This window comes from Leptidea sinapis, chromosome 27, assembly GCF_905404315.1.
Source record: "Leptidea sinapis chromosome 27, ilLepSina1.1, whole genome shotgun sequence".
Taxonomy (NCBI): domain Eukaryota; kingdom Metazoa; phylum Arthropoda; class Insecta; order Lepidoptera; family Pieridae; genus Leptidea; species Leptidea sinapis.
Window position 1 is genome coordinate 4,619,979 of NC_066291.1, and position 21,731 is coordinate 4,641,709.

Below are 21,731 nucleotides of genomic sequence, written 5' to 3' on the forward strand. Positions count from 1 at the left end.
GGGGGAGGTGCGGGAACAGAGCGACGACGACGAGGAGCTGCGTGCCGTGCTCGCGCTGTCGGCCATAGAGCACGAGGCGCACCAGTCGCAGCTGGTGGACGAGCAGCGCGCGCTCAGTGAGGCGCTGCGGCTGTCACTGCTGGACGAATAGCGCGCAGGTACCGCCGCCGCCCGCCCAGTTAAAACTGGCTACATCAATTAACTCAAACAAAGCCTTAGCTCAGCGCCATCTTTCGGAAATTTTAGGAACTTTACTGAGCCGCGCGCGTGTAGCGAGGCGCTGCGGCTGTCACTGCAGCTGAACGAATAGCGTGCAGGTACCGCTGCCGCCCGATATTAGTAGTCTGACCCGCCCAGTTAAAACTGGCTATATCAACCAAAGCAAACAAACCTTTGGCACAGCGCCATCTCTCGGAAATTTTAAGAACTTTACTGATTACAAAGTAATCATTTTTCACTAACTTTGACAATCGTGTATGTCAAGGAATTGACACTTATGAATGTCAAGTTTTCTTTTCTTTTTACATTTACTGTCACTTCGGAAAAGGTTGGGCTATGGTGAGAAGTGGCAAGAAACTCATTGCCACTCTTTTAAATCAACATTTTCAGCTTCCACGTTTTACAAATAATTTCAACTACAATATATTATGTAAAGATGCAACAAAAATACTCAAACTTCAAAAATTTACAAGGAATGCCTTACACGAGTGAGTCAACAAACTAAATGTATGTAAATTAATACGTAAAATCTAAGAGTTATTGAGTACAGTAGATGTATCAATCAAATTCAAAAAAGGATTATCCTGCCACCACAAGTAGCGCTCGTACACTAGCATGACGCATGGGCCAGCCATCGCCTCCCTCGATCGTACTTTAGGGAAGGGAACGACCCATGGCGGTGATGGCTACAGTTTTCGACACGATGACTACACCAGTCAAAGAGAAGTATCACCTCTTATTAAACGCATACATGCAAAATAAGTTGAAGCTGTAAAGGCGTGGCAATTCCTTTTACTCTAATACCAGGGTAATATAAGTACTAAAAGCAAATGTGTAAATTGTCAATAAGTAATATACGCAAGCGCCGTAAAACATTTTGTATTTTTCATAGCACCAATCAACGAAATGAATCTTCTCAACTATGATCGCCTGGTACCGAACACTGTATAATGCTTCCTATCTCATTTTCTCCCACGTTAAATCTTATGAATTTGTGTATCTGTATCTTTTTACTGTCTCGCTTTTTCGTTTCATCGACTTTCAAATCACAACGATGCTAAAGAAGATTTCACTTCAAAAATTTGTAATATTATATGATAGCTGTAATAATTGAATTAAAAGAATGGCACCTTAGTGAAAACTCATTTCGTGCCACTTCTACACATTAAATTGTGCCCCCTTTTATGGTTTTTTATGTTTAAATTTTGAGGTTCATTTTGGTCTTCTTTGACTTAAATGAATAAAAAAGTTTAATATTTAATTTGATTTGGACATGACCAATACGATGCTGCTTAAACAGTTATTAATGCCCTTCAATGTTGATTCCAGGGCGCGGAACTTCAAGCTGACGTTCAAATAGAGAGAAGAAGTGAGTGGCTTAGTAAGTATCAAGTATGACATGTGAATTATATCCCTTTATTATGAGTTACGGCAAAGGTTGTATTGTTACTGTAAATTTTTTTATGATCAGAAACTTCTTGCCTGAATACAGCCGCTTTGTGGAATCAATGACCGCTTGCAGTTTTCTTGAACCCACAAACATTTTGGGATTTTCTAGCTTAGATATTACTCCCACCTTAAAGGCCGGTAACGCATCTCTTGACCTCTGGTGTCGCAGATTGGTGGTTTATTCCCCACTAAGCGTTATGTGGGCCTGTTGCCCGTTTGTCCCCTCTTGTATATAAAATGTGATAAAAGGCATTATTTTCTCAAAAGGTTCCTTTAGAAGTCTTTTTAGTTCAAACACTACCACCGCTTCGGAAACAAATGGCGCTCTGAGAAAGGAGAAACGGCGGAAGAAACTCTCCCAGCATTCTTTTTTGCGCTCTTTTAGTAAATTATACAATATGCTACTGTCGTTGTTACGGCTATAAAATAAACATAATCTAGTCCCAGGCTGTCCGATCACTTAGATATTCAGCTGTGGAGCCATTTTTAATGTTTTATCATTTCAATTAATTTATAGATAATGCCTGAACAGTGACTGGGACTTTATTATAAAAGTTTACATTTACCTTTAAAGCTATTATGTATCTTATGAAGCTTTCACATAAAATAATATTCTCTATTAGTTTATTTATGTTTCGTATTTTGTCCAACAGATGTCGCGGTGCGCCTCGCTGTCATTGTATACGAGTACCGCAGCGTATTGCGCATGCGTGTACGCAGACCCCTGTACCATAATATTATGTTAAATTTAAGTATTTATTTTGTAACGTTTAATGAACTATTAGCGTTTATCTAGATTATGTAACTATGATTGTTGTTTATCAGTTACAACTATTATTTTAATATAACAGAAAAAACATTGACATGTAAGGTTAGACTGAGATTTATAGAGCGTGCTTTGACTTTGATCAGACTTAGATAGAGAGTTAAGTCGTGGTGGGTATTTATAGACATTTCTTGGCTAGATTATGGGTACCACCCAATACCCAATAAACGGCGCCTATTTCTGTGTTTCGTTCTGAAGGCCACTTGCACGGGACACGAGAGGTCGTGGGTTCGAGTCCCGCATCGTTCATAAAATTTTATTTTTTATTTACATTTTGTAATTTAAATTACAGGGCAAATGAGACTTAACATCTTACATCTCAAGGTGACGAGTGCAATTGAGGTGCTGCTCAGAATTTTTGGGTTTTTCAAGAATCCTGAGTGGCAATGCATTGTAATAGGCAGGGCGTATGAATTACCATCAGCTGAACGTCCTGCTCGTCTCGTCCCTTATTTTCATAAAAAAATAATAATTTGAAAACAATTTTTTTTAACGATGCGGGTCTCGAACCCACGACCCGAGAGGTCGTGCGAGTGCTCTTCCAACTGAGCTAACCGTTCGAGTGACGTATCGTCATAAAATCTTGTATGCTTTGTTCAATTCTCAGGTTGTAGCTTCATCTACAGGATCTACTTTACATTTGATAACCTGCTCAACCCCAATATTTGCATATTATTAGGAAATTGACTTGAGATGTCGCTCTTGTAAATCTAAACAATTTGTCATGTTTTTAAAGTGATGACCCTCACTTCTAGGATTAATACACAAAAAAATTAATCCTAGAAGTGAGGTAAAGTAATAAACTTTAAAAACATGACAAATAGTATAAATTTGCTAAGTTTAAGCTATAGTCCCCTAGACGACCTAACAAACCTTTTTCAACGTTTTAAAATTACCGTATTATAGATACATTGGTGTAGGCTTAGAATAATAACACCTAGATCATGAGTAGGCCCAAGCGAAATGAAGCAGTTTCAATGTGGTCGTTTATGACCACATACGTTTCCCGCCGCGTCAGTGTCATTCTGTCAACTTCCAGGACAATCAGTGCGCGAAATTAAATTGAAAAAATGACTTACTGTGCAGTGAAAGGGTGTCTCAAAGCGTCTTATAATAAAAATTATGATAAGAAAATCACATTTCACACCTAAATACAATTTCACAACTTTTAAGTTAAGCTAATATATTGGCCAAAACAGCAAAATATTTTGTAGACAAAACAGACGCAATTAAAAAAATATGTTGCCAGTTATGAAAGTACTGTATATTCCAAGTTCCTCCGCTGGGATAGTTTTTTTTTGTGTTTATTGGTAGATTGATAGGGGCCTATAATTTACGACGCCACATGATGTTATAAGTATTCAAAGTCAAAGTCAAATAATCTTAATTCAATTAGGCTTAAACTAAGCGCTTTGAATAGACACTATAAATATTTATTTTAACCTGCACCCTCGAGAACCTCGGATTCGATATCAATCACGTTGAAATCATTAATTTTCGCCATCTTGGATTTAAAAAATGATCCCAAATTCGTTCTCTCGGATAACCTCGGATATTGCTGGGAACGGCGCCTCTATCGTCTCGCTTTTTCGTTTCATCGAGTTTCAATAACCACCGATTCTAAAGAACTTACACTTCAAAAATTGTTGCAACAACAATTAAATACGTGCTGTTTTTATTAAATTCTTAATTTATATCTTATTTCTACTTTCTTTATTACATATAATCTAGTATTTCTTACAATTGACCGATTTAGGGAAATGTCTATTCACTTGCAACATAATTTGGCTGTCTGTGTGCGTGTTGGCGAATGTAAGTACGTGACGCTCACGCACACATTCATTATAATGTTACTTCTATATCGACAGGAACTATGAATGAAACTATCGTTCTGAGCGTTATTATTCTATGGGTGTAGGTACATTAGTTGTTACCTGTCATCAACGTGTGTACAATTTTTTTGTCACGCATCTTAAAATGCGTTCCGTTTCTCATACCATAAACAAAAATAAACAAGATCGCATTTCGCAATCATGTATAAATAAATAATCGTTCATCGATTTCCCCTTATTTCAATAAAACTAATTATCAAATAAGTTTTGGGATACTGTTGTATTTTACTATACTTTCTATTGTAACAGTGAATTTATTTTTATGAAAATAAGACGAGCGGTAAGTTCAGCTGATGGTAATTGATACGCCCTGCCTTATATGCATTGCAGTACCGCTCAAGATTATTGAAAAACCCAAAAATTCTGAGCGGCATTACAGCTGCGCTCGTCACCTTGAGACAGCCAGTAATTTCACTAGCTACGACGATCGAAACACAGTAATGCTTACACATTACTGCTTCACGGCAGAAATAGGCGCCGTTGTGGTACACATAATCTAGCGGGCATCCGTTGCAAAGGAGCCTCCCACTGGTAAATAATTAATAGTTACTATTTAATAGTAATAGACAATGTACTGTGTATAATGAAACGCGCACTATACTTTTTTACTGGCCTGTATTTTAAATACCAAATCAAAGTTTGTACTGAACTTGAACTCGGGTAAGATTTACCAAAGTGAAGTCTGAGCAAAGTCTGAGTACGGTCTATAGATGTAAGCCTCTCAATCAAAACAAAATGACTCTGACAATTGGACGTAATTCCAGAAAAACTTTTCAAACCACAATCATATCGAAATTGAGTTAGGAACAGTTTTGTATTCCTAACTGTGGGCACGTGATTCATATTAACGAACTAACAAAAAATGGCAGTCCTGTCATTCTGCAAATGACATCACGACTTAGTAGCCCAACACAAATGTATGGAATACACTAATATTTATTAAAATTGAAACACGAATTCCTTAAAATGTGATGTTTATGGATTGGTACGTTTTTCAGGGACTACGTCCAATTATAAATGTATTTTATTCAGTTTGACTATTATGGTATGTTTATTTAGTCGTTCGATGAAGGTTCCAAGATTAACCTTCGAGCAGGGGCGTGCATATCATATAGGCAATTAGGCAGTGCCTACCTTGTTAATAACATACATAAATATAGCACTAGTGTTAAAGCTGATTTAATTTGGTTCCTTACGCTAAATCCTAAATACCTATGGTAGGCAGTCCGTCTCCAGATTGCATATTCGATAAACAACTTCAATATTTAGACCTCAAAACCTAGTAATGTCGGACTAAACGCAACTACGACTAATTAAATCTAGAGTGTCTACCTTGCTAGAAAACCAATGCACGCCCCTGCCTTCGAGCTATGATTATGGATAAGTTAATTAAAAAAAATCTTACATGTAAATAATTATGTTTTGTCATATTTAATCGTGTACACGTTTGAAACGAAATGTTTCCAAAGTTTAATCTAAAAAATGAACGTTTTATTCTTTATGACATAGTCTTAGATAATTTATATGTCTAGATAGAGCCTCTTGCTGCTAGACATCAGATAAAAACAGACCAGGCTTATTACTTTACTGTGCGTGACAAGCTACGCCTTACACTCGCGATTTGTATGACACTTTGTGTTGTGTGCGTGCGTCGCTCAAATAGAGGTTAACTGTCAAGCTCAATTTTTATCGACGTTTTCACAGCTGCCACAGTCTATCTAGACGTATAAATGATCTAAGGTAAGATAGTTATGAGCTGGAATTTTCGAGAGTATTATTTAATTTTAGTTGTTAGTATTGTAATAAAAAACTAATTAAATTTATAATTTGTTCTGTATGGAATGAATTTGATCAGTATTGTATTTATATAGGATTGAGAATTAGTAGTTAACGGGATCTCAGGAATGGACACGACTTAAAATAAGAACTTTGTGAGAAGCTCAAGATTAGAACAGTCTTAAATATGCTGCCGCTGTCTCTGCTACCATCTGTCATGTTTTAGACCAAAGACTTCTAATAAACTGCGAGTGGGGTAGCATATCGCAGGCACCCGCTTTACGACATCGCCCCGAGCAATGCCATTAAGCCACACAATATACATGGTTCTATCTAGAGAGGTCATCATATCGTTCGTGATACAGTAATGACACATACACAAACATAACACTGTAAAATAGATGCGAGATTCGTTGATAATATAAAACTGGATAAAGTATTTAGTTTCATAAATACTGATAAAGCATTTAGCTTTACTTTTATTCAAATACACACATCAAAAAAGTCTAAGCAATATGTACTAATTTATATTTTAGGATGGTTTTTCACATTATAACGTTGTATTTTATTTTTGAAATAATATTTTGAGGGTCCTATGATGTAAAATGGGAAATAGTTATCGGTGGGCACCTAATTGGGCGTCGAGCTCGTAGGCCGTACTCATGGAGTCGATTTCGCACAGTTTGGGGACTTACATTAACACCACTTGAATTTTGTAGCCTCAAACTTATCTCTCGAGCGGTTAACATCGGCTGGTGTCTTGCAGTCAGTTGTATGTACCGGTCTTGCCGATGGTTGTACTCCTTTTACGGCCTGAATGCTGTCCAGCGGGTTCCCTTGTATTATTCTAGCGCTGCCAAAGACGACAAATAACACTTCTATGAATGCCAAAATGCCGATATACCTGAGATTGATTACTTCCCGCTTGCAACCTCCCTACAGCTCTTTGCATTTAATTTGCCGTCAAATGACGTCGCTCCATGACGTAAAGAATATCTAACAATTCAATTTTGTTGCTAACTTAATTTAAATAGTTGGTAAAATTATAAAATCAAGACTAAACGTAGCAATAAAAACGCACTTAAATTTAAACAAATTCCCTTTCATTTAATTTTATGAAAAAAAAAACATAATCGATTTTTTTTTACAACCAGCCAGTATGTCATCAATAACAAAAAAGTTTACATACCTATGCACTTTGAGTATATAAAAACTTAGAAATTAAGTAATATAAATGGTAAATTTGTAATATCATGCATGTTGCTTTGACTTTTTTGATGTGTGTATGTATCCCCATTGCTTTCTTAGCAACATCGCATTCGATGGAACCACTGAGAGAAGTAGTCATACTCTTCTCTAGGTCATTTTGATTGCTATCGCAATACGAGTACATCATCGGGTTCGCAGATATTTCTAAATTCGAAATTTAAAAAAAACTTCTTCGAATTTATTTCTAATCAGCCAGTTCAAAAAAATTAAATGTTACCCTTGTACCTAGTCGTGCAAATTGCGTTCTTTAAGGTTCATGTTAACTATTGGATCTGAATTGACTATTCTATTCTAGTTTTGTAGTAAAATTTAATCTTATTTTAAATCCTCATTGTTCATAGTATTATCCTAATTAAGTACTTTGATTAATTCTCAAAATGATTCGACCCGTTTAACTATTTCACTTTCGCAATAATAAATACAACTCAGGCATAAATATATAAATAAATATCTTCTCTAAAATGTATTTGTAAAGTTTTGTATCACAGTCATAAAATCCAAGTGTTCAACTGTATTGGTCACACTTGAACATCTCATACTTCAATGTGAAAGTCACAAATTCAATTTTGACTGTACATTTAATATTGAATGCAGGTTTTAACTATGTTAGTTATATGTATGTAGTTAAAATTTTATCGCAGAGTAGAGACAATTTCTTATACTAAGTGATTTTAGTGACTAAGAGGACATTTATATAAGGCGCGCTAATAACCGGCTGTAGGCAGTCATTAAAATAAAATATAGTCTCTATTTTATTTTTTATTTATTGTGTATTGTTCACAATAAAAAATATTAAAATGTAAACCATATAAGGTTTATCAAGGGCACGAAATTGTTCTTAAATACTTACACATATTGCTGGCTCACTATTACAAGGTTCTCTCTATGTTAAAATTTTAGCACTTATTAAATTATTAATGCTACAAGGTTCTATGTGTCAATAGCTATACTTTTGCAAAAATGAACCACTAGATGGCAGCACATTTAATACAAAATATTCAATTTTACATAGTCATATGTTGTTTTTAGTTTACGAATGAAATAACAAAGTTTTATGTTAAACATAGAACCATTTAATTCTGGTTTTTATTTATTTGTAGTGTAACAAATTATACTGACCTTAGGTTAAGGCAGCCCAATGCAAAAGTCAAGTTCCCATTTTATCACACTCAGCTTTACGTAAGTAAAGTCTGAGCAAAATCTTAGTACGATCTTATAGATCTCGGCATAAGACATAAATACGTTAAAAATAGTTTTTTCAATATACTCTGCCTTTTCTAGATTTTTCTAATATGTTACTGCAGCAAACTATTAAGTATATCTGGCAATAAATATTTCCCATTTCCGCATACCATATGCATTGTTACATCTGTAGTTAGTATGTTTGTATTTATCCTTATTACTTAAATAACGTTTGTTATTCGCTGATTACCATTTTTTATTGTAGTACACGGTTGTACCATGATTTTATTCCATTTTGTACAGTAAGTATATAAATATTTTTTATTTACGCGCCGTATATGAAAATGAGCGGGTTAGCAAATTGTAGTTCAATAGCCGAAATTGTCTCTGCGCCGCGATGTGTGTACTTTATTGTTGTACTGTGTTGTACCATTCTAATTGTACTATACTTAATATTTATTGTACATATATACATTGTATAAAACAATAAACATACCTATTTCTATACTTTACTTCCTTCGTGTTGTGTTATTGGTTAATTGGTGTATGAGGTCTCGCGTTATCATGTAGCAATAATGGTGAAGATCGATTCATGAGTCGAGACTGTTATCATTCTTTGGTGTTCGGCACAGTAGACACCCGCCGTTATTGCTTGACCAGATCGGAGAAAGCTTGGATAACACCATGCTGAGACCACCAAACGGTTACCATTACCTTTTTATTGGTAAGCTTTGCTTTGCTGCAGCGTTTGACCTGGGGTCAGCCATTGCATTCATGGTTATCGTAAAGAAGTCGATAATCTGATGTTGCACATTTTATTAAAAGTAGAAATTAGGTGCCAGTTGAGTGAAACTAAAAAAAAAGAAAAAAAAACTCACAAGTTTCACTCATTCACAAGGTTCTATGTCAATTCGAAGTACCTATTACAATAAAACGGCAATTTCATACTTATATTAGATCGTATTCTATTGTGAATAATGCTACCAAATCATGAGAGTTGCTGCCTCTGGGCATTTAGACAACACAATTACCTTAGAACTTAGTCGTATAATATACAGTGCAGGGACACATTGCTGTGCAATTGCCATACCGCTTTGTGATTGGTTACTTTTGATCGCGTCATGGACACCATGAGGTAGTCGCGGACTTCATAGAAAATCTTTTTTCTGTCGGTCTAATCTCTTTAAATGTCTTGTTTTTACTGTTGTTCGTTGTATAGGTAAGGCTATCTTACACCAATCGACGTCTACTGTGCGCCTATTTTACGTTAAAACGCCAAGACTTAGGCTTAAGAACTTTTAGGTCCAAATGTGGTTTTGGTCAACTTCACACACAAACATTGAATTACCTTGCAGCTGCGAGGTAGCCACTTGCTATGTTGTGTGGGTTTCCTCACGATATTTTCCTTCAACGTGAGAGCGTCGAATGTAAATGAATTGAATGAGGAATCGCACCGACGGACGCGGGAGCCCTCCGTATGAGAGTCGACAGCCCTATCCACTGTGCCACCGTCTCTGTATGTTGCTAACATGTAAACTCGGTACCGCTTAGGTACATATCAAAGGTAATTAATTGATAACACACATGTATCTATGTATTTAAAATTTAATTTTCATTACTTATATACAAATTACAACATTCACTAATATAGTTAATAGATATAAGTAGTCTCCTATATTTACATAATATTATGTATATATATAATTATAGTACACTTTAGAAGCGTAATTTGATTTATTCAAGTCGATAAATAACACGAGGAAACGTTTCGGAATAGTGAGTCGCGATTTTCAGTCAGGCGCAAGGGCACGGGCGTCGATATCGTCACTTTGACGTCGCGGTCAATAGGCGCGGGTAATGTCACGGTCGAATGACGCGTGCAAAGTTGTGATGGAGTGACGATCACGCGCCTGCACCCTCGCGTGTGATTGATACTTACTCTCTAAAACAGATAAAGTTTACAAGAAAATTAACGTAAACAATAAAATTAGTTAACTTAAATAACAAAATAAATATTATCCTCAGCTAAACATTACACGACCCATGTTTGTGTTAGTGCGACCGTTACACTACGTCTGTTACTGTATTCGTGTGGCTTTAACACATACAGCAGGACTATAGATACTATGTTGAGAGCGAGGTGGCGAACGGTACCGTCATCATGTAAACTGAATGAAGTCCTATTATATACACTGCTAGATTTAAATTATCAAAAAGAAAAATAAAAGGTTGAATAATGTAGAGACCGTAAATATGCACTATCTTTTATACTGGACAGTCACAGAACTGTTACATCCTGCCTAAAATTATGTACATATTTATCACTAACAAATCGCGAGGCCAGGAAAGGGACAGGAGACGCGAAGTTACATTTGCCTAGTGATTTATGAATTAAATTGTTAATGAAAATATGTCAATGTTTTGCTATTTTCGTTGAACAATTTTTTGATGTTTTTTTTCTCAGATACCCATGTGTTCTGTAATGGTAACTGATAAACTAGTTCTCTTTTATGGTAATTGAAAAAACAGCAGTGTATATGATATGTATATAGCGTGTCTACAGACATCCTTCTATGGTATTTTAGATTACTACAATATTATGTATTTGAAGCCTTTCTTTATGTAATTTTACATACCGTTGTGGGTTTTTTCTAGTTAGTTAATAAAGGTCTATTAATTTATATTAAAAATATTGAGACAACATAATTCGTTTTTTGACTCTATCTCACGTAATGATTATGATAGTGTCGGTCGTGCACGTTCGCTCGCTCTCTCACTAACTTACGAGTACTCATGCATTTGCCGGAGATCGTACGATGAGAACTGTGAAATAATAACATATTTACAGTAACGATACATTCCATAAAATACAACTTAAAAAATGTAACAATAGAAATAATTACAATTAACATTTTTTTTTTCAATACAAGCAAAGGAACAGTAAAATATCAATGTTTCGGTTAAGTTGATGCGATTTACGTTCGCTTCGCGTCCGAAACTTGTAGATAACTTGTTTTCTATCCCGATATTAGGTAATATTAGCTAAAAGATGCACAACACTCAACTGTATGAAATATTGAAGTCTTTACAAATTATACATATAGCGACATCTTGGTTACAACCGTTATATCATATTACTATGACAGATCAAGATTTGTAAAACGTGTGCCTACTGATCTAACAATTATGTCTAACAATTCTGTATAGACTACATAACGGTTAGTGACGTGTCACGGCGTGTCACGCTCGCGGTCGCTACTCGCGTCACGTGACCGTGACTGCACGTACTGTGATGCCCGTGTCGATCTAGTGATGCACCTTCACTTGTCTAACTACCATACATACATAAATGGAGGATTGCACTGTTTGTTTGTGAACGCGACCCGTGGCCGCTTCACATAGGCAATACGTATTATGCGTATATTAATTACACTGAAATAATAACAATGAAATGCACATTAGTTCGTCGCTAAGTTCCATCGCCATAATGGATTACAACTGTATGTTACTTCACACAGCACGCTGCTAATCACACACCATATAAGTTATTTCTGTATATTATTGGGTTAATAGTTGTTGCTAAACTCTTATTATTATTAGGTATTCGAAACTTGATCGTGGTAGCTCTTAGAGTATACAAGGGTTGTGTGAACACAGAGTGTTGTGTGGTTCAGCGTTCGGACGGAACAATTCGCTCATCAATAGAGTCTGCCTAATGATGCACCGACTGTGAAAATGTACTCAGCCCATTTTGTTGAATATGGTCATAAATTGTAAAGCGATCGATGTACTGTCACCGTCGGCACATCCCTAGTTCCGACGCTAACCCAGTAGGTATCTAAAGTGGGAACTAAATACAATATCAATTATCATAATAATATAATCCAATTCACTATAGAACATAGAAAAATAATGTTAGCCTTTCGTCTACATTGTTAGGTATATGACACACAACTCGACACTATTAAGTTTGACGGGTTGTTTCTTACAATACGAAGGTAGGTACGGTACAAAGGACCACGGATTGTTTCGTGATAGTCTGTTGCTGGTTGTGTCAAGTGTCACTGTCAACTGTCACGCAGCACTGTGTCGGCCGCCAGGGGGCGCGGTCATTGCGCGGGCGGCGGCTGGGGCCCGCGCGGCGCTCGCGGTCAGTCGCCCGTGGCCGTCACGGTCGTCCAACTCCACGGGCTGTTGTAGCTCTTTTGACTGAAACGAAGAGAAAACAAATTTTACTCGACTTATTCGAAACAACTCAATTTAATACTCGCAAGGAGTTAATGTCATTTACTTGAAAACAATTACTATTAATTTTATAAACTGGAAATTTCCCCAAAGGACTTAAGCTTGAGTTATCGTGCTTTTTACAAAGGTAAGGCACAAAAAACCAGGAGGAGGCTCCGCACAGGATGCCGGCTAGATTATGTGTACCACAACGGCGCCAATTTCTGCTATTAAGCTAATTTTCAGGTTTTTCAATAATCCTGAGTGGCACTGCATTGTAATAGGCAGGGCGTATCACTTTACATCAGCTGAACGTTCTGCTCGTCTCGTCTCTTATTTTCGTAAAATAACAAACATTGGCTGACGGGACTATTTTATATAGTTAGGTAAGTATTGTACATAAACTGTGGAATGTAAGAATAGAATTAGTTGGTACATCGTAACTATAAGGTCTAGCAATGACGAGGTTAATGACCGCACATACCGACGTCAAACTCAATGGCCATTACACAGCAAATAATAAAATAAACACTGCGCCATACAGATTGCAGAATATTGACATGATGCAGATAGACCAAGTTGTACACTTGGTACCTACCCAGTTTCACATATAAAAATTGATATTGATATTTTTTTAGAAAATATTTCGTAATTTTATTTCATTTATATTGCATAAAATAAAAATAAAATGCAATTTATAGGCAAAATATTTAATTCGAATAATTAATAAATATTGGTAAGTTTAAGTCTGTTTTATATAATTGGGAAATAATGCATGTTTTAATTATTATTATAAAATATGATTGATGTCTTACGGCCGTTTATCCTCAGCTTAACTTACTAGAGGTAGACAAATCCATCATTTTACGCTTGCTTACATTTCAATAACCTATCGTCATAAAGCATTGGACTATAATTACTATATTGGACATAACTATGGTTTGATAAGATCTTATCATTAAACGGTGACAGCAATGTATCCGTAACTACAGATACGTTATTGAAAACGGCCGTAATTCAATTTGTAAATATTCAGATAATTTTTAACCGACTTCAAAAAAGGAGGAGGTTCTCAATTCGTCCTTTTTTTTTAGGTTTGTTACCTCAAAACTTTCGACTGGGTGAACCGATTTTGATAATTTTATTTGAACGCTGGTGCTTCCCGTGTGGTCCCATTGTAATTTGGTCCAGATCTGACAATGGCATCCATGATAAAAATCATAAAAGACTTAAATTTGCTATACATACGTATAGCAAATTGGATGATAAATTTACGAAAAACTCAATATCACGCCAACCGATTTCGATGATCCTTTTTTTATTGGAAAGGATATCTTCCAAGGATGTCATCCAAGATAGGCTTGTAACTACATACATAGTTAAAAGGTGAGATGTGCTTGAGTCGTGAGGAGGTGAGAGGCGAGAGCGGGTCGCGGCGGAAGGACACCGATTCCAAAAATTACAATAGATAATCGTAACTAGAATTAGATTGTATAAAAATACGCAATTATTTTTATACTTTTTAGTGCATATTATATCTATAGTTTTAGAGTAGTGTTTTTGAAGTCGGTTGTTTTTTTGTTAAAATTTTTTTATTGCATTTGTGTAACACCTATTAAGCCAACACTTAGAATTTATTATTTATTGTAAATATATTATTATGCTTTTGTTAGTGTTTGTCTTGTTGGTGTTAAATAAATAAATAATTAATTAAGTATATAGTTTTCGATTTTCTTGACATTGTATTAAAACAAATAACCTACAAATAATAATAATAACAATAATATTGACACACTCTTACACATATTATCTTTCCCCAAACAAGGCATAGCCTGTATGTAATATCGGTACCAGACAACGATAAATTTAATACAATATACTTACTTAAATATACATAAAAACACATAAGCATCCATAACTCGGAAACAAACATTCATATTCATCATAAAAATGATTGCACCTACCGGGATTCGAACCCGGGACCTCTAGCTTAGTAGTCAGGGTCACTAACCATTCGGCTAACATTCGGGTCGTCATACAATGAGATACAGAGACAGCTGTTATGATCATCGGAAATTGTGGCTGTGAGGTAAGTGGACCGGTGTAAGATATATCTTATATATATTTAAGTTTTTCAAACATCCAAACGGCCGCGTTTTTTAAGGTATAAAGTAGTTTAATCATTATTAATTTGTCCACACGTCTCGTTTTTTCACAATTTTAGTAATTAGTTTATTATTAGTTCTTATTTCTTAGTGAGAAATGTTTAAGGGTACGATTGGATATTTTTTATTGCTTATATTTTTATAATTAATTGAAACTGTTTTTTCTCCAATAAATAAATCCAATCTTAGATCTTCGTATTTTGCTGTTAGACAGTCGTAAAAACGTCGTAGTGTGCGTGACAAGCTACGTCTTACACTCGCGATCTGTATGATACTTTGTGTTAGTGTGTGTGAATTGCTCAAAATAAAAGTTAGATCTCAACTCAAATTTTCGACGTTTTCACAGCTGTCATAGTCTATCTAGAGGTATAGCGTTCGTTTTCAATAACCTATCCATCCTTAGTTTAACTTACTAGAGGTAGTCAAATCTATGCTTTTACGCTTACTTACCTATCAATTACCTACCTATCAATAACCTATCAACATAAAGCATTGGACTATAACTATATTGGACATAACTATGGATACGTAACTAGAGATACGTTATTGAAAACGGCCGTAAATGAACTTGGGATCCAATACTGTTGATGCTGCCTGTCTATCACAATGTAAGAAAGACAACCATTTCTGTGGAAAGACAACCTCCTATATTTAAAGAAATAACTGATCGGTGATAATAAGCATATCCTAATATTACCATACCGTAACGTTAAATAGTTACTAATTAGTTAATTACCGTTTCTGTCTTGAGCAGTAGTTACTAAGCAAGTGTAGAGAGCTGTTTCACGAACTTGACACAAATACTTGCTCCGCGTTGCATTATTCAACAAACGACTGCGGCCGATGTATGAAGATACAACATGAACATATGCACGCAACATGACGCACGCACGACTCTTGTGAGATATAGAAACTATAAACATTTAGCGATTGGTTCTCACCTCAATTTTACGAAATACTAGTGAAATATGTTGCACTATTATAAAAACCTATACTCACAAACATGCTGTTTTGTCTTTGCCAATTTTTTTATGAGAAATTGTGACGGGATGTTCACCTGATGGTGGTAAATGATACAACCTGACTGCAGTGCCGCTCAGAATTGTTGAAAATTTTAAATTCTGCGACATCGCAATCTCGTTTATCACTTTAAGACATAAGATATGGATTCTTATTAGCCTAGTAGGTAATTTCACTAGCAACGGCCTTCAAAAAAATGTGATGATAATACACATTACTGTAGTACAGAGGTAAGAAATGAAACTACTTAATGACCTATCATTTTTCTATTATTTACAACTTCACAGAAATTAGGTAAATAGGCTTAAGAAAGCTGTTTTCCGTACTAACTTAAAGCTATTTTATTATTTAAGACATGCATAATAATAAATCTTATCATTTTATCACTTACGTCACCATACTGAAGTTTGGTGAAGAAAAACCACATGGCGCATAACGGAAATTCGTGACGATATTGCTATGAAATTTCTCTCGTACGACGATAGAGAAGTTTCACTTCAAAAATAATTGCACATCACTGCTTGCTGACACACAGCCGTGGTGCCCAAGTAGCCGGCTTCCTGTGCTAAGAAGCCTTACACTAGTAATTTATTTGTAGTATTATAGAATCTATATTCATAACTATTATGGATCATTAAAATATGTACACGCGACCTTGTGTTCTAGAATGTAAATAGATTTCTAGCACAAGCGAAGTTCAGCTATGTGCCATAGGTCGTAAGGTCGAATTTCTATTATTGTTGTTTCGTGTTTCCATTACAGCTTGTTTACATTTCGAAAGACGCTTTTTTTGTTATACTGAGGGTTTGAATATACTTGGTTGCCTGGGGGCAGAGGAAACAGTCGCTCACGTTCTGCTGTAATGCAGTGGGGTGGCAAACTACAGGGCGAAGCACCTGGGGTCACCAGGCGCTCTTCGGGAAGTCTTCCGAGACGTTAAGAAGTTGGGTGACTTCTTGGAGGAGCTTGGCTGGTTGGAGTAGCCACTACGCTCGCACGCAAAATAGGCGCATATGACGTCGAGTTGCGGAAAGCGCCCGTATAAAGAAGAAGATGATACTGAGGGTTTCAGGACACACTGATTCCTTACCGCGATTATTCTCAGTTTGAAAGAAAATGTAGGATTTTAACTGCTACTTACTTACAGACTTCTGCTAACTCTGTTGGAGATTTGAAACTATAAATACTTTTCCGTTGAATTATTTACTTATCTTATACATTAATATTCACAAATTAAATTCCCTAAACATAACAAATTCACTCTAGTTGCACTTCCTTCTTTCTCTATCGTAACCTGATCGCAAAGACACGGTAAATACGCGCTATTATATTCCCAACTTTCCTATGGAGTGGAAACGTGGACGTGGAGAAAGACAAAGAAGCATTTGAGATGTGGTGCTGGAGGTGCATGCTTCGTATTTCCAGCCACAAACATAATGCATCTGTTGTTTCGCAGCTTCGTGTCCATAGCCGCCTCTTTACTATTTGTCAGCAGAGAATTTTCGGCTATTTGGTCACATAATGAGGACGAGAAATGAGAGCCTTATAAGGCTGATCGTAGTTGGGAACACTGAAGGGAAACGAGCCCGCAGACGTTTCCCTTTCCAGATGGAGCGATCAAGTGAAAGGCCCACCCTCGATTAAGTTCTGCTCGGTTGTCAGAGATGCAATTTATAGGCAGATCGTAAGATGTATCACAGCACAAACATCCTCAGTCGACTACGATCCTTAGTCATGATGAGTCAGGAACGATCGCATAGTAATAACCAACGAGCTGTAACGTAAATACAGACCAGAACATGTAAGAAATACTAGTCGGCCATTAGTTGTCCTTATATTTGGATGAACTTACGTCATATATCCCCCCACCATATCTCTAGTTCGCTCCAACGTTGGTAAGATTAACTACTCGCAGTAACAAAAAAAAAAGGTCTCGGAGGGGCGAATAAACTAATTTACAACATAATCTAATTGAGTTTATTAAAACGGTTAAAAGTTTATAATAAACTGCAGTACTTTTTCATAAGTACTGTTTGGGCTAATTGATAACTGAGCAAAAAGGTGCACGTGGCTGCTTTAGAGCGAACTCGAATTTTGGCTAGATTTGTCAGACCACCAAAATTTGCAGTCTTGAATCGCTATTTGCTCAGTCTATTTTCTGTGTATTTTCCCAACAATTTTTGAGGGTATACTGTGGTGACTGGCAATTTAAACAGGCTTATTAGATAATCTGCTATATCTACGCGTTCACTTAAAGTCGTCTATTAGTAAGGCTAATTGCTTTGTCATTGATTTAACCTTAAACGTTACTTGAAGCAGTTACGTGAACAATTGTTCATTATTTATTAGCGTAGGAAGATACTGAAGGTAAAAGGTTATTTAATAAACAGAAGTAGATGTTTTCGTCGTCAACATTTCTTTATAAGCAATTTGTTACTTTTTGGTGTTTATTAGTGTCATAATGTATAACACCCGAACAGTTAATATATATCGAGATTTTTGAACGTTGTTGTATCGGACGGTTGCTTAGCGGTACGACCGTTCTGTTAAAGACGCTGGAGGTCTCTAGAAGATATGTGGAGGCACGGGTTTGTATGATTGTATTTCTTTATGAATTCATACATAATTATGTGTATGAAAACAACACGTAAATATTTCATATGTTCTGGCTTAAGTAACGTTTTTATTAGCAACTTTTATATGTTTCAGCGTAGTTTTCTCACTGCGATTCAATAATTAGGACGTACCTGATTTACTTAATAATTTTGTAGTACTATCTACGCGTTTGATGTAGCTGTTGCTATAAAATAGTAATGTAATCACGTGGCTCAAATTCGGCGTTACTTTTTTTATGACAATAAGGGACGCGCAGGACGTTTATCTGATGATAATTCACACTAAGGAATATTGAAAATTCCAAAAATTCTGATCGGAGCCACAATTGCACTAGTCTCCTTGAGATATAAGATGTTTAGTCTCGTTTGCCCAGTGCGCCCTTCAGAAGAACAATAATGAATACACATTACTGCTTCACGGCAGTAATAGGTCGTTGTGGTACCCATAATCTAGCCGGCATCCCGTACAAAGGAGCCTCCCACTTGTAAATGGAGTACATGGAGTAATGTTCTCAACTCTGGGCGGGAACTCTTCAGTACCAGCTCAATTGACATTATACAACGAAGAGCGACTCGAATCATCGAAGATCAATTTATCCGATCGGCTTTATTCTTTAGTTTTAGTTGTTCACGTTGCTGAGAGAGACAGCTGAATTTCATCAGCGGACGTCAAAATGAGAAATTCCACCCACTTCGTATTGATGTCTAGCTTTCCACAATTCCGCGTATCGTAATAAAATATTTTGCCTCGTACTGTGGGAATAATTGCCAACTGTATTCCCGAATCGATAGGACTTAGGCACCTTCAATCTTCGAGCATTCTCCCAACTGAATGACCGGCAATGTATCTGATGTTTAGGATGTCCATGTGCAGGTGCTTTTCACTATCCATCACGCGAGTCTCTTGCCGTTTGCTAGCTAATCTCATTTGAATGCGATTTTCATTAATGTATTTGGCAAGTACAAAATAGTTCGCGTTTTGGCAAGTAAAAAATGTATTCATTAACGGCCGTTTTCAATAACCTATCTATCCTTAGTTACTTACTAGATACAAATCTATCCTTTTACGCTTATCTCTCAATAGGTTATTCAAATGTAAGTAAGCGTAAAAGGATAGATTTGTCTACGTCTAGTAAGTTAAAGTAAGGATAGATAGGTTATTAAAAACGGCCGTATATCTTTATTGGACAGAATTATGGATAGATAAGATCTTGTCATTAAACGGTGACAGCAATGTATCCGTAACTAGAGATACGTTTTTGAAAACGGCCGTAAATTCTGCGTTACGATCGACTCTTTGAAACGTGCGGTCATTGATAGATTGAGAGATTACGGTATTAATCTTGTAAAAAACAGAGAAAGCCGATATCCACTACGTTTTAAGCAACTTTTCGCTTTCAAACTTAGCCGAATTATATTTCATCGGCATATCGTAATTACTATCTCATACTTATGTCAAATTTCACTGCACGTTTCATACTAAATTTAAATTTTTACTTAGGCAGCTACCCGCCCTTATTACGTAGTATTTACATCCTCTTTGCTCGCATGACATCCCAAAAAAAATCAAATATATATCATGTATATACACGTAGTTAAGGTAGAACGTTACTATTTTACGTGGTCTGATAAATAATAGTCTATTATTCTAACAATTCGAACAATAATTGAGTCGTTGTGCATTGTTTGGAAAATAAGACAACAATAACAAGATGGAGCTTCCAAATCCAATTATGATTGTTATTTTGTGAATAGTGTCGGTAGCGATGTGTGGCGTAGTTTGAGGGTGGAGGGAGGGTGGGTCGGCACGCAGCCGGCGGCCGGGGGTATTGGGGACCCCCCCCTGTCATACGACCCCCCCGTCTCCCGCAACATGTACCTTCCTCCACCTCCCTCCTGCTGCTACCCCGAATTATATATATTTATTTATTTCTGCCAATGTTTGATGTAATATTAAAAATTGTAAGCATAAAACTAACCAGTACGAAACGGTTCTTATAAGAAATAATCTTGGAATATGTAACACCTACCATGGCTAGTTATTTAAAATTGTAGGTACTGCGCAAGTTGTAATAATGCTATTTTTTATCACTTGATCGATAGATGGCGCTACTACACTAAAACGTCGCGCCCTACATTTTGACTCATATCAATTGGAAAAGTCTGATATATTAACATCTATACATAAACACACAAATAGCCTGTCAAACGGACATGTCAGATATTGAAGATTTTTTCTCGGATGAGGATGACAAACGAGTGTACCTTATGTAAAGTGATCACAACCGCCCCCATTCTCATGCAACGTCAGAGGAATCACAGGAAAGCTGCCGGCCTTTTAAAAAAGGTGTACTTTTTTTTAAGGTACCCATGTCATATCGTCCTGGAAACAGCGCACAAGGAAGCTTATTCCATAGCTGGGTTTTTATATGAATTAATAACGAAATATGTTCCAAAGTGGTTGTAGGTAAGATTTGCGATATTTAATATTTCACTGACTAAGTTATGCTGAATGAGTATATACCTAAGTATATATATCATATCTGTATATTATCATTTCTGCAAGAAAGATGGGGTTAGTTCTACTATTTGTTATTTATTCCTGTTATACGCCCAATGATTTATGCACTAATCTAGTTTGGCTCAAACTCCTATCTTATAAAATCTTATCAGTTTGCTAATAAATAACATTTAGTTTTTTTAATATTCACAATTAGAATTTATCACCATCATATATAAGAGTAGGTATACTCTTCATAATCATCCGGCTCGAAGGACCAAAAATATTTCATGTTTCTATAAACCTATAAAAGATATAATTTCAGATACACTATTATGTATGCTGTCGTGAAAATTACGAACGTTAACGAAGTTAACGCTCCCCGATGACGTGTATTGGAATAATTCGATTATGATAATTGAGTCAAGTGAAGTCAAGCGGAGTGTGACTTCATAAATATTCAATATTCATGAATTAATACAATATGACTAAATCTAGCCATGGAATATTCAGTCAAATAAATTGCTAAAAATGTTGATAAAATATCCAATTAACGTCAAATAACAAACATGAAAGTACTGAATAGACCCCGAA

At 36.1% G+C, this 21,731-nt stretch overlaps 1 protein-coding gene and 1 long non-coding RNA gene across 2 annotated transcripts in view; one reads left to right on the plus strand and one right to left on the minus strand.

Moving 5' to 3' along the window:
* Positions 1-27: 27 nt before the first annotated feature.
* On the plus strand, positions 28-9,125 carry LOC126972899 (uncharacterized). The gene is made up of 3 exons (XR_007731210.1): positions 28-158; positions 1,549-1,600; positions 2,322-9,125. It is a non-coding gene; the product is annotated as an uncharacterized LOC126972899 (long non-coding RNA).
* A 1,075-nt stretch (positions 9,126-10,200) lies between these two features.
* The window catches only part of LOC126972758 (uncharacterized), an 89,038-nt gene continuing 77,507 nt past the window's right edge, over positions 10,201-21,731 (minus strand). Inside the window, exon 2 of the mRNA XM_050819780.1 lies at positions 10,201-12,822. Within this exon, the coding sequence (XP_050675737.1) occupies positions 12,765-12,822 (58 nt within the window). The 3' untranslated portion in view covers positions 10,201-12,764. The remainder of the gene's footprint in view (positions 12,823-21,731) is intronic.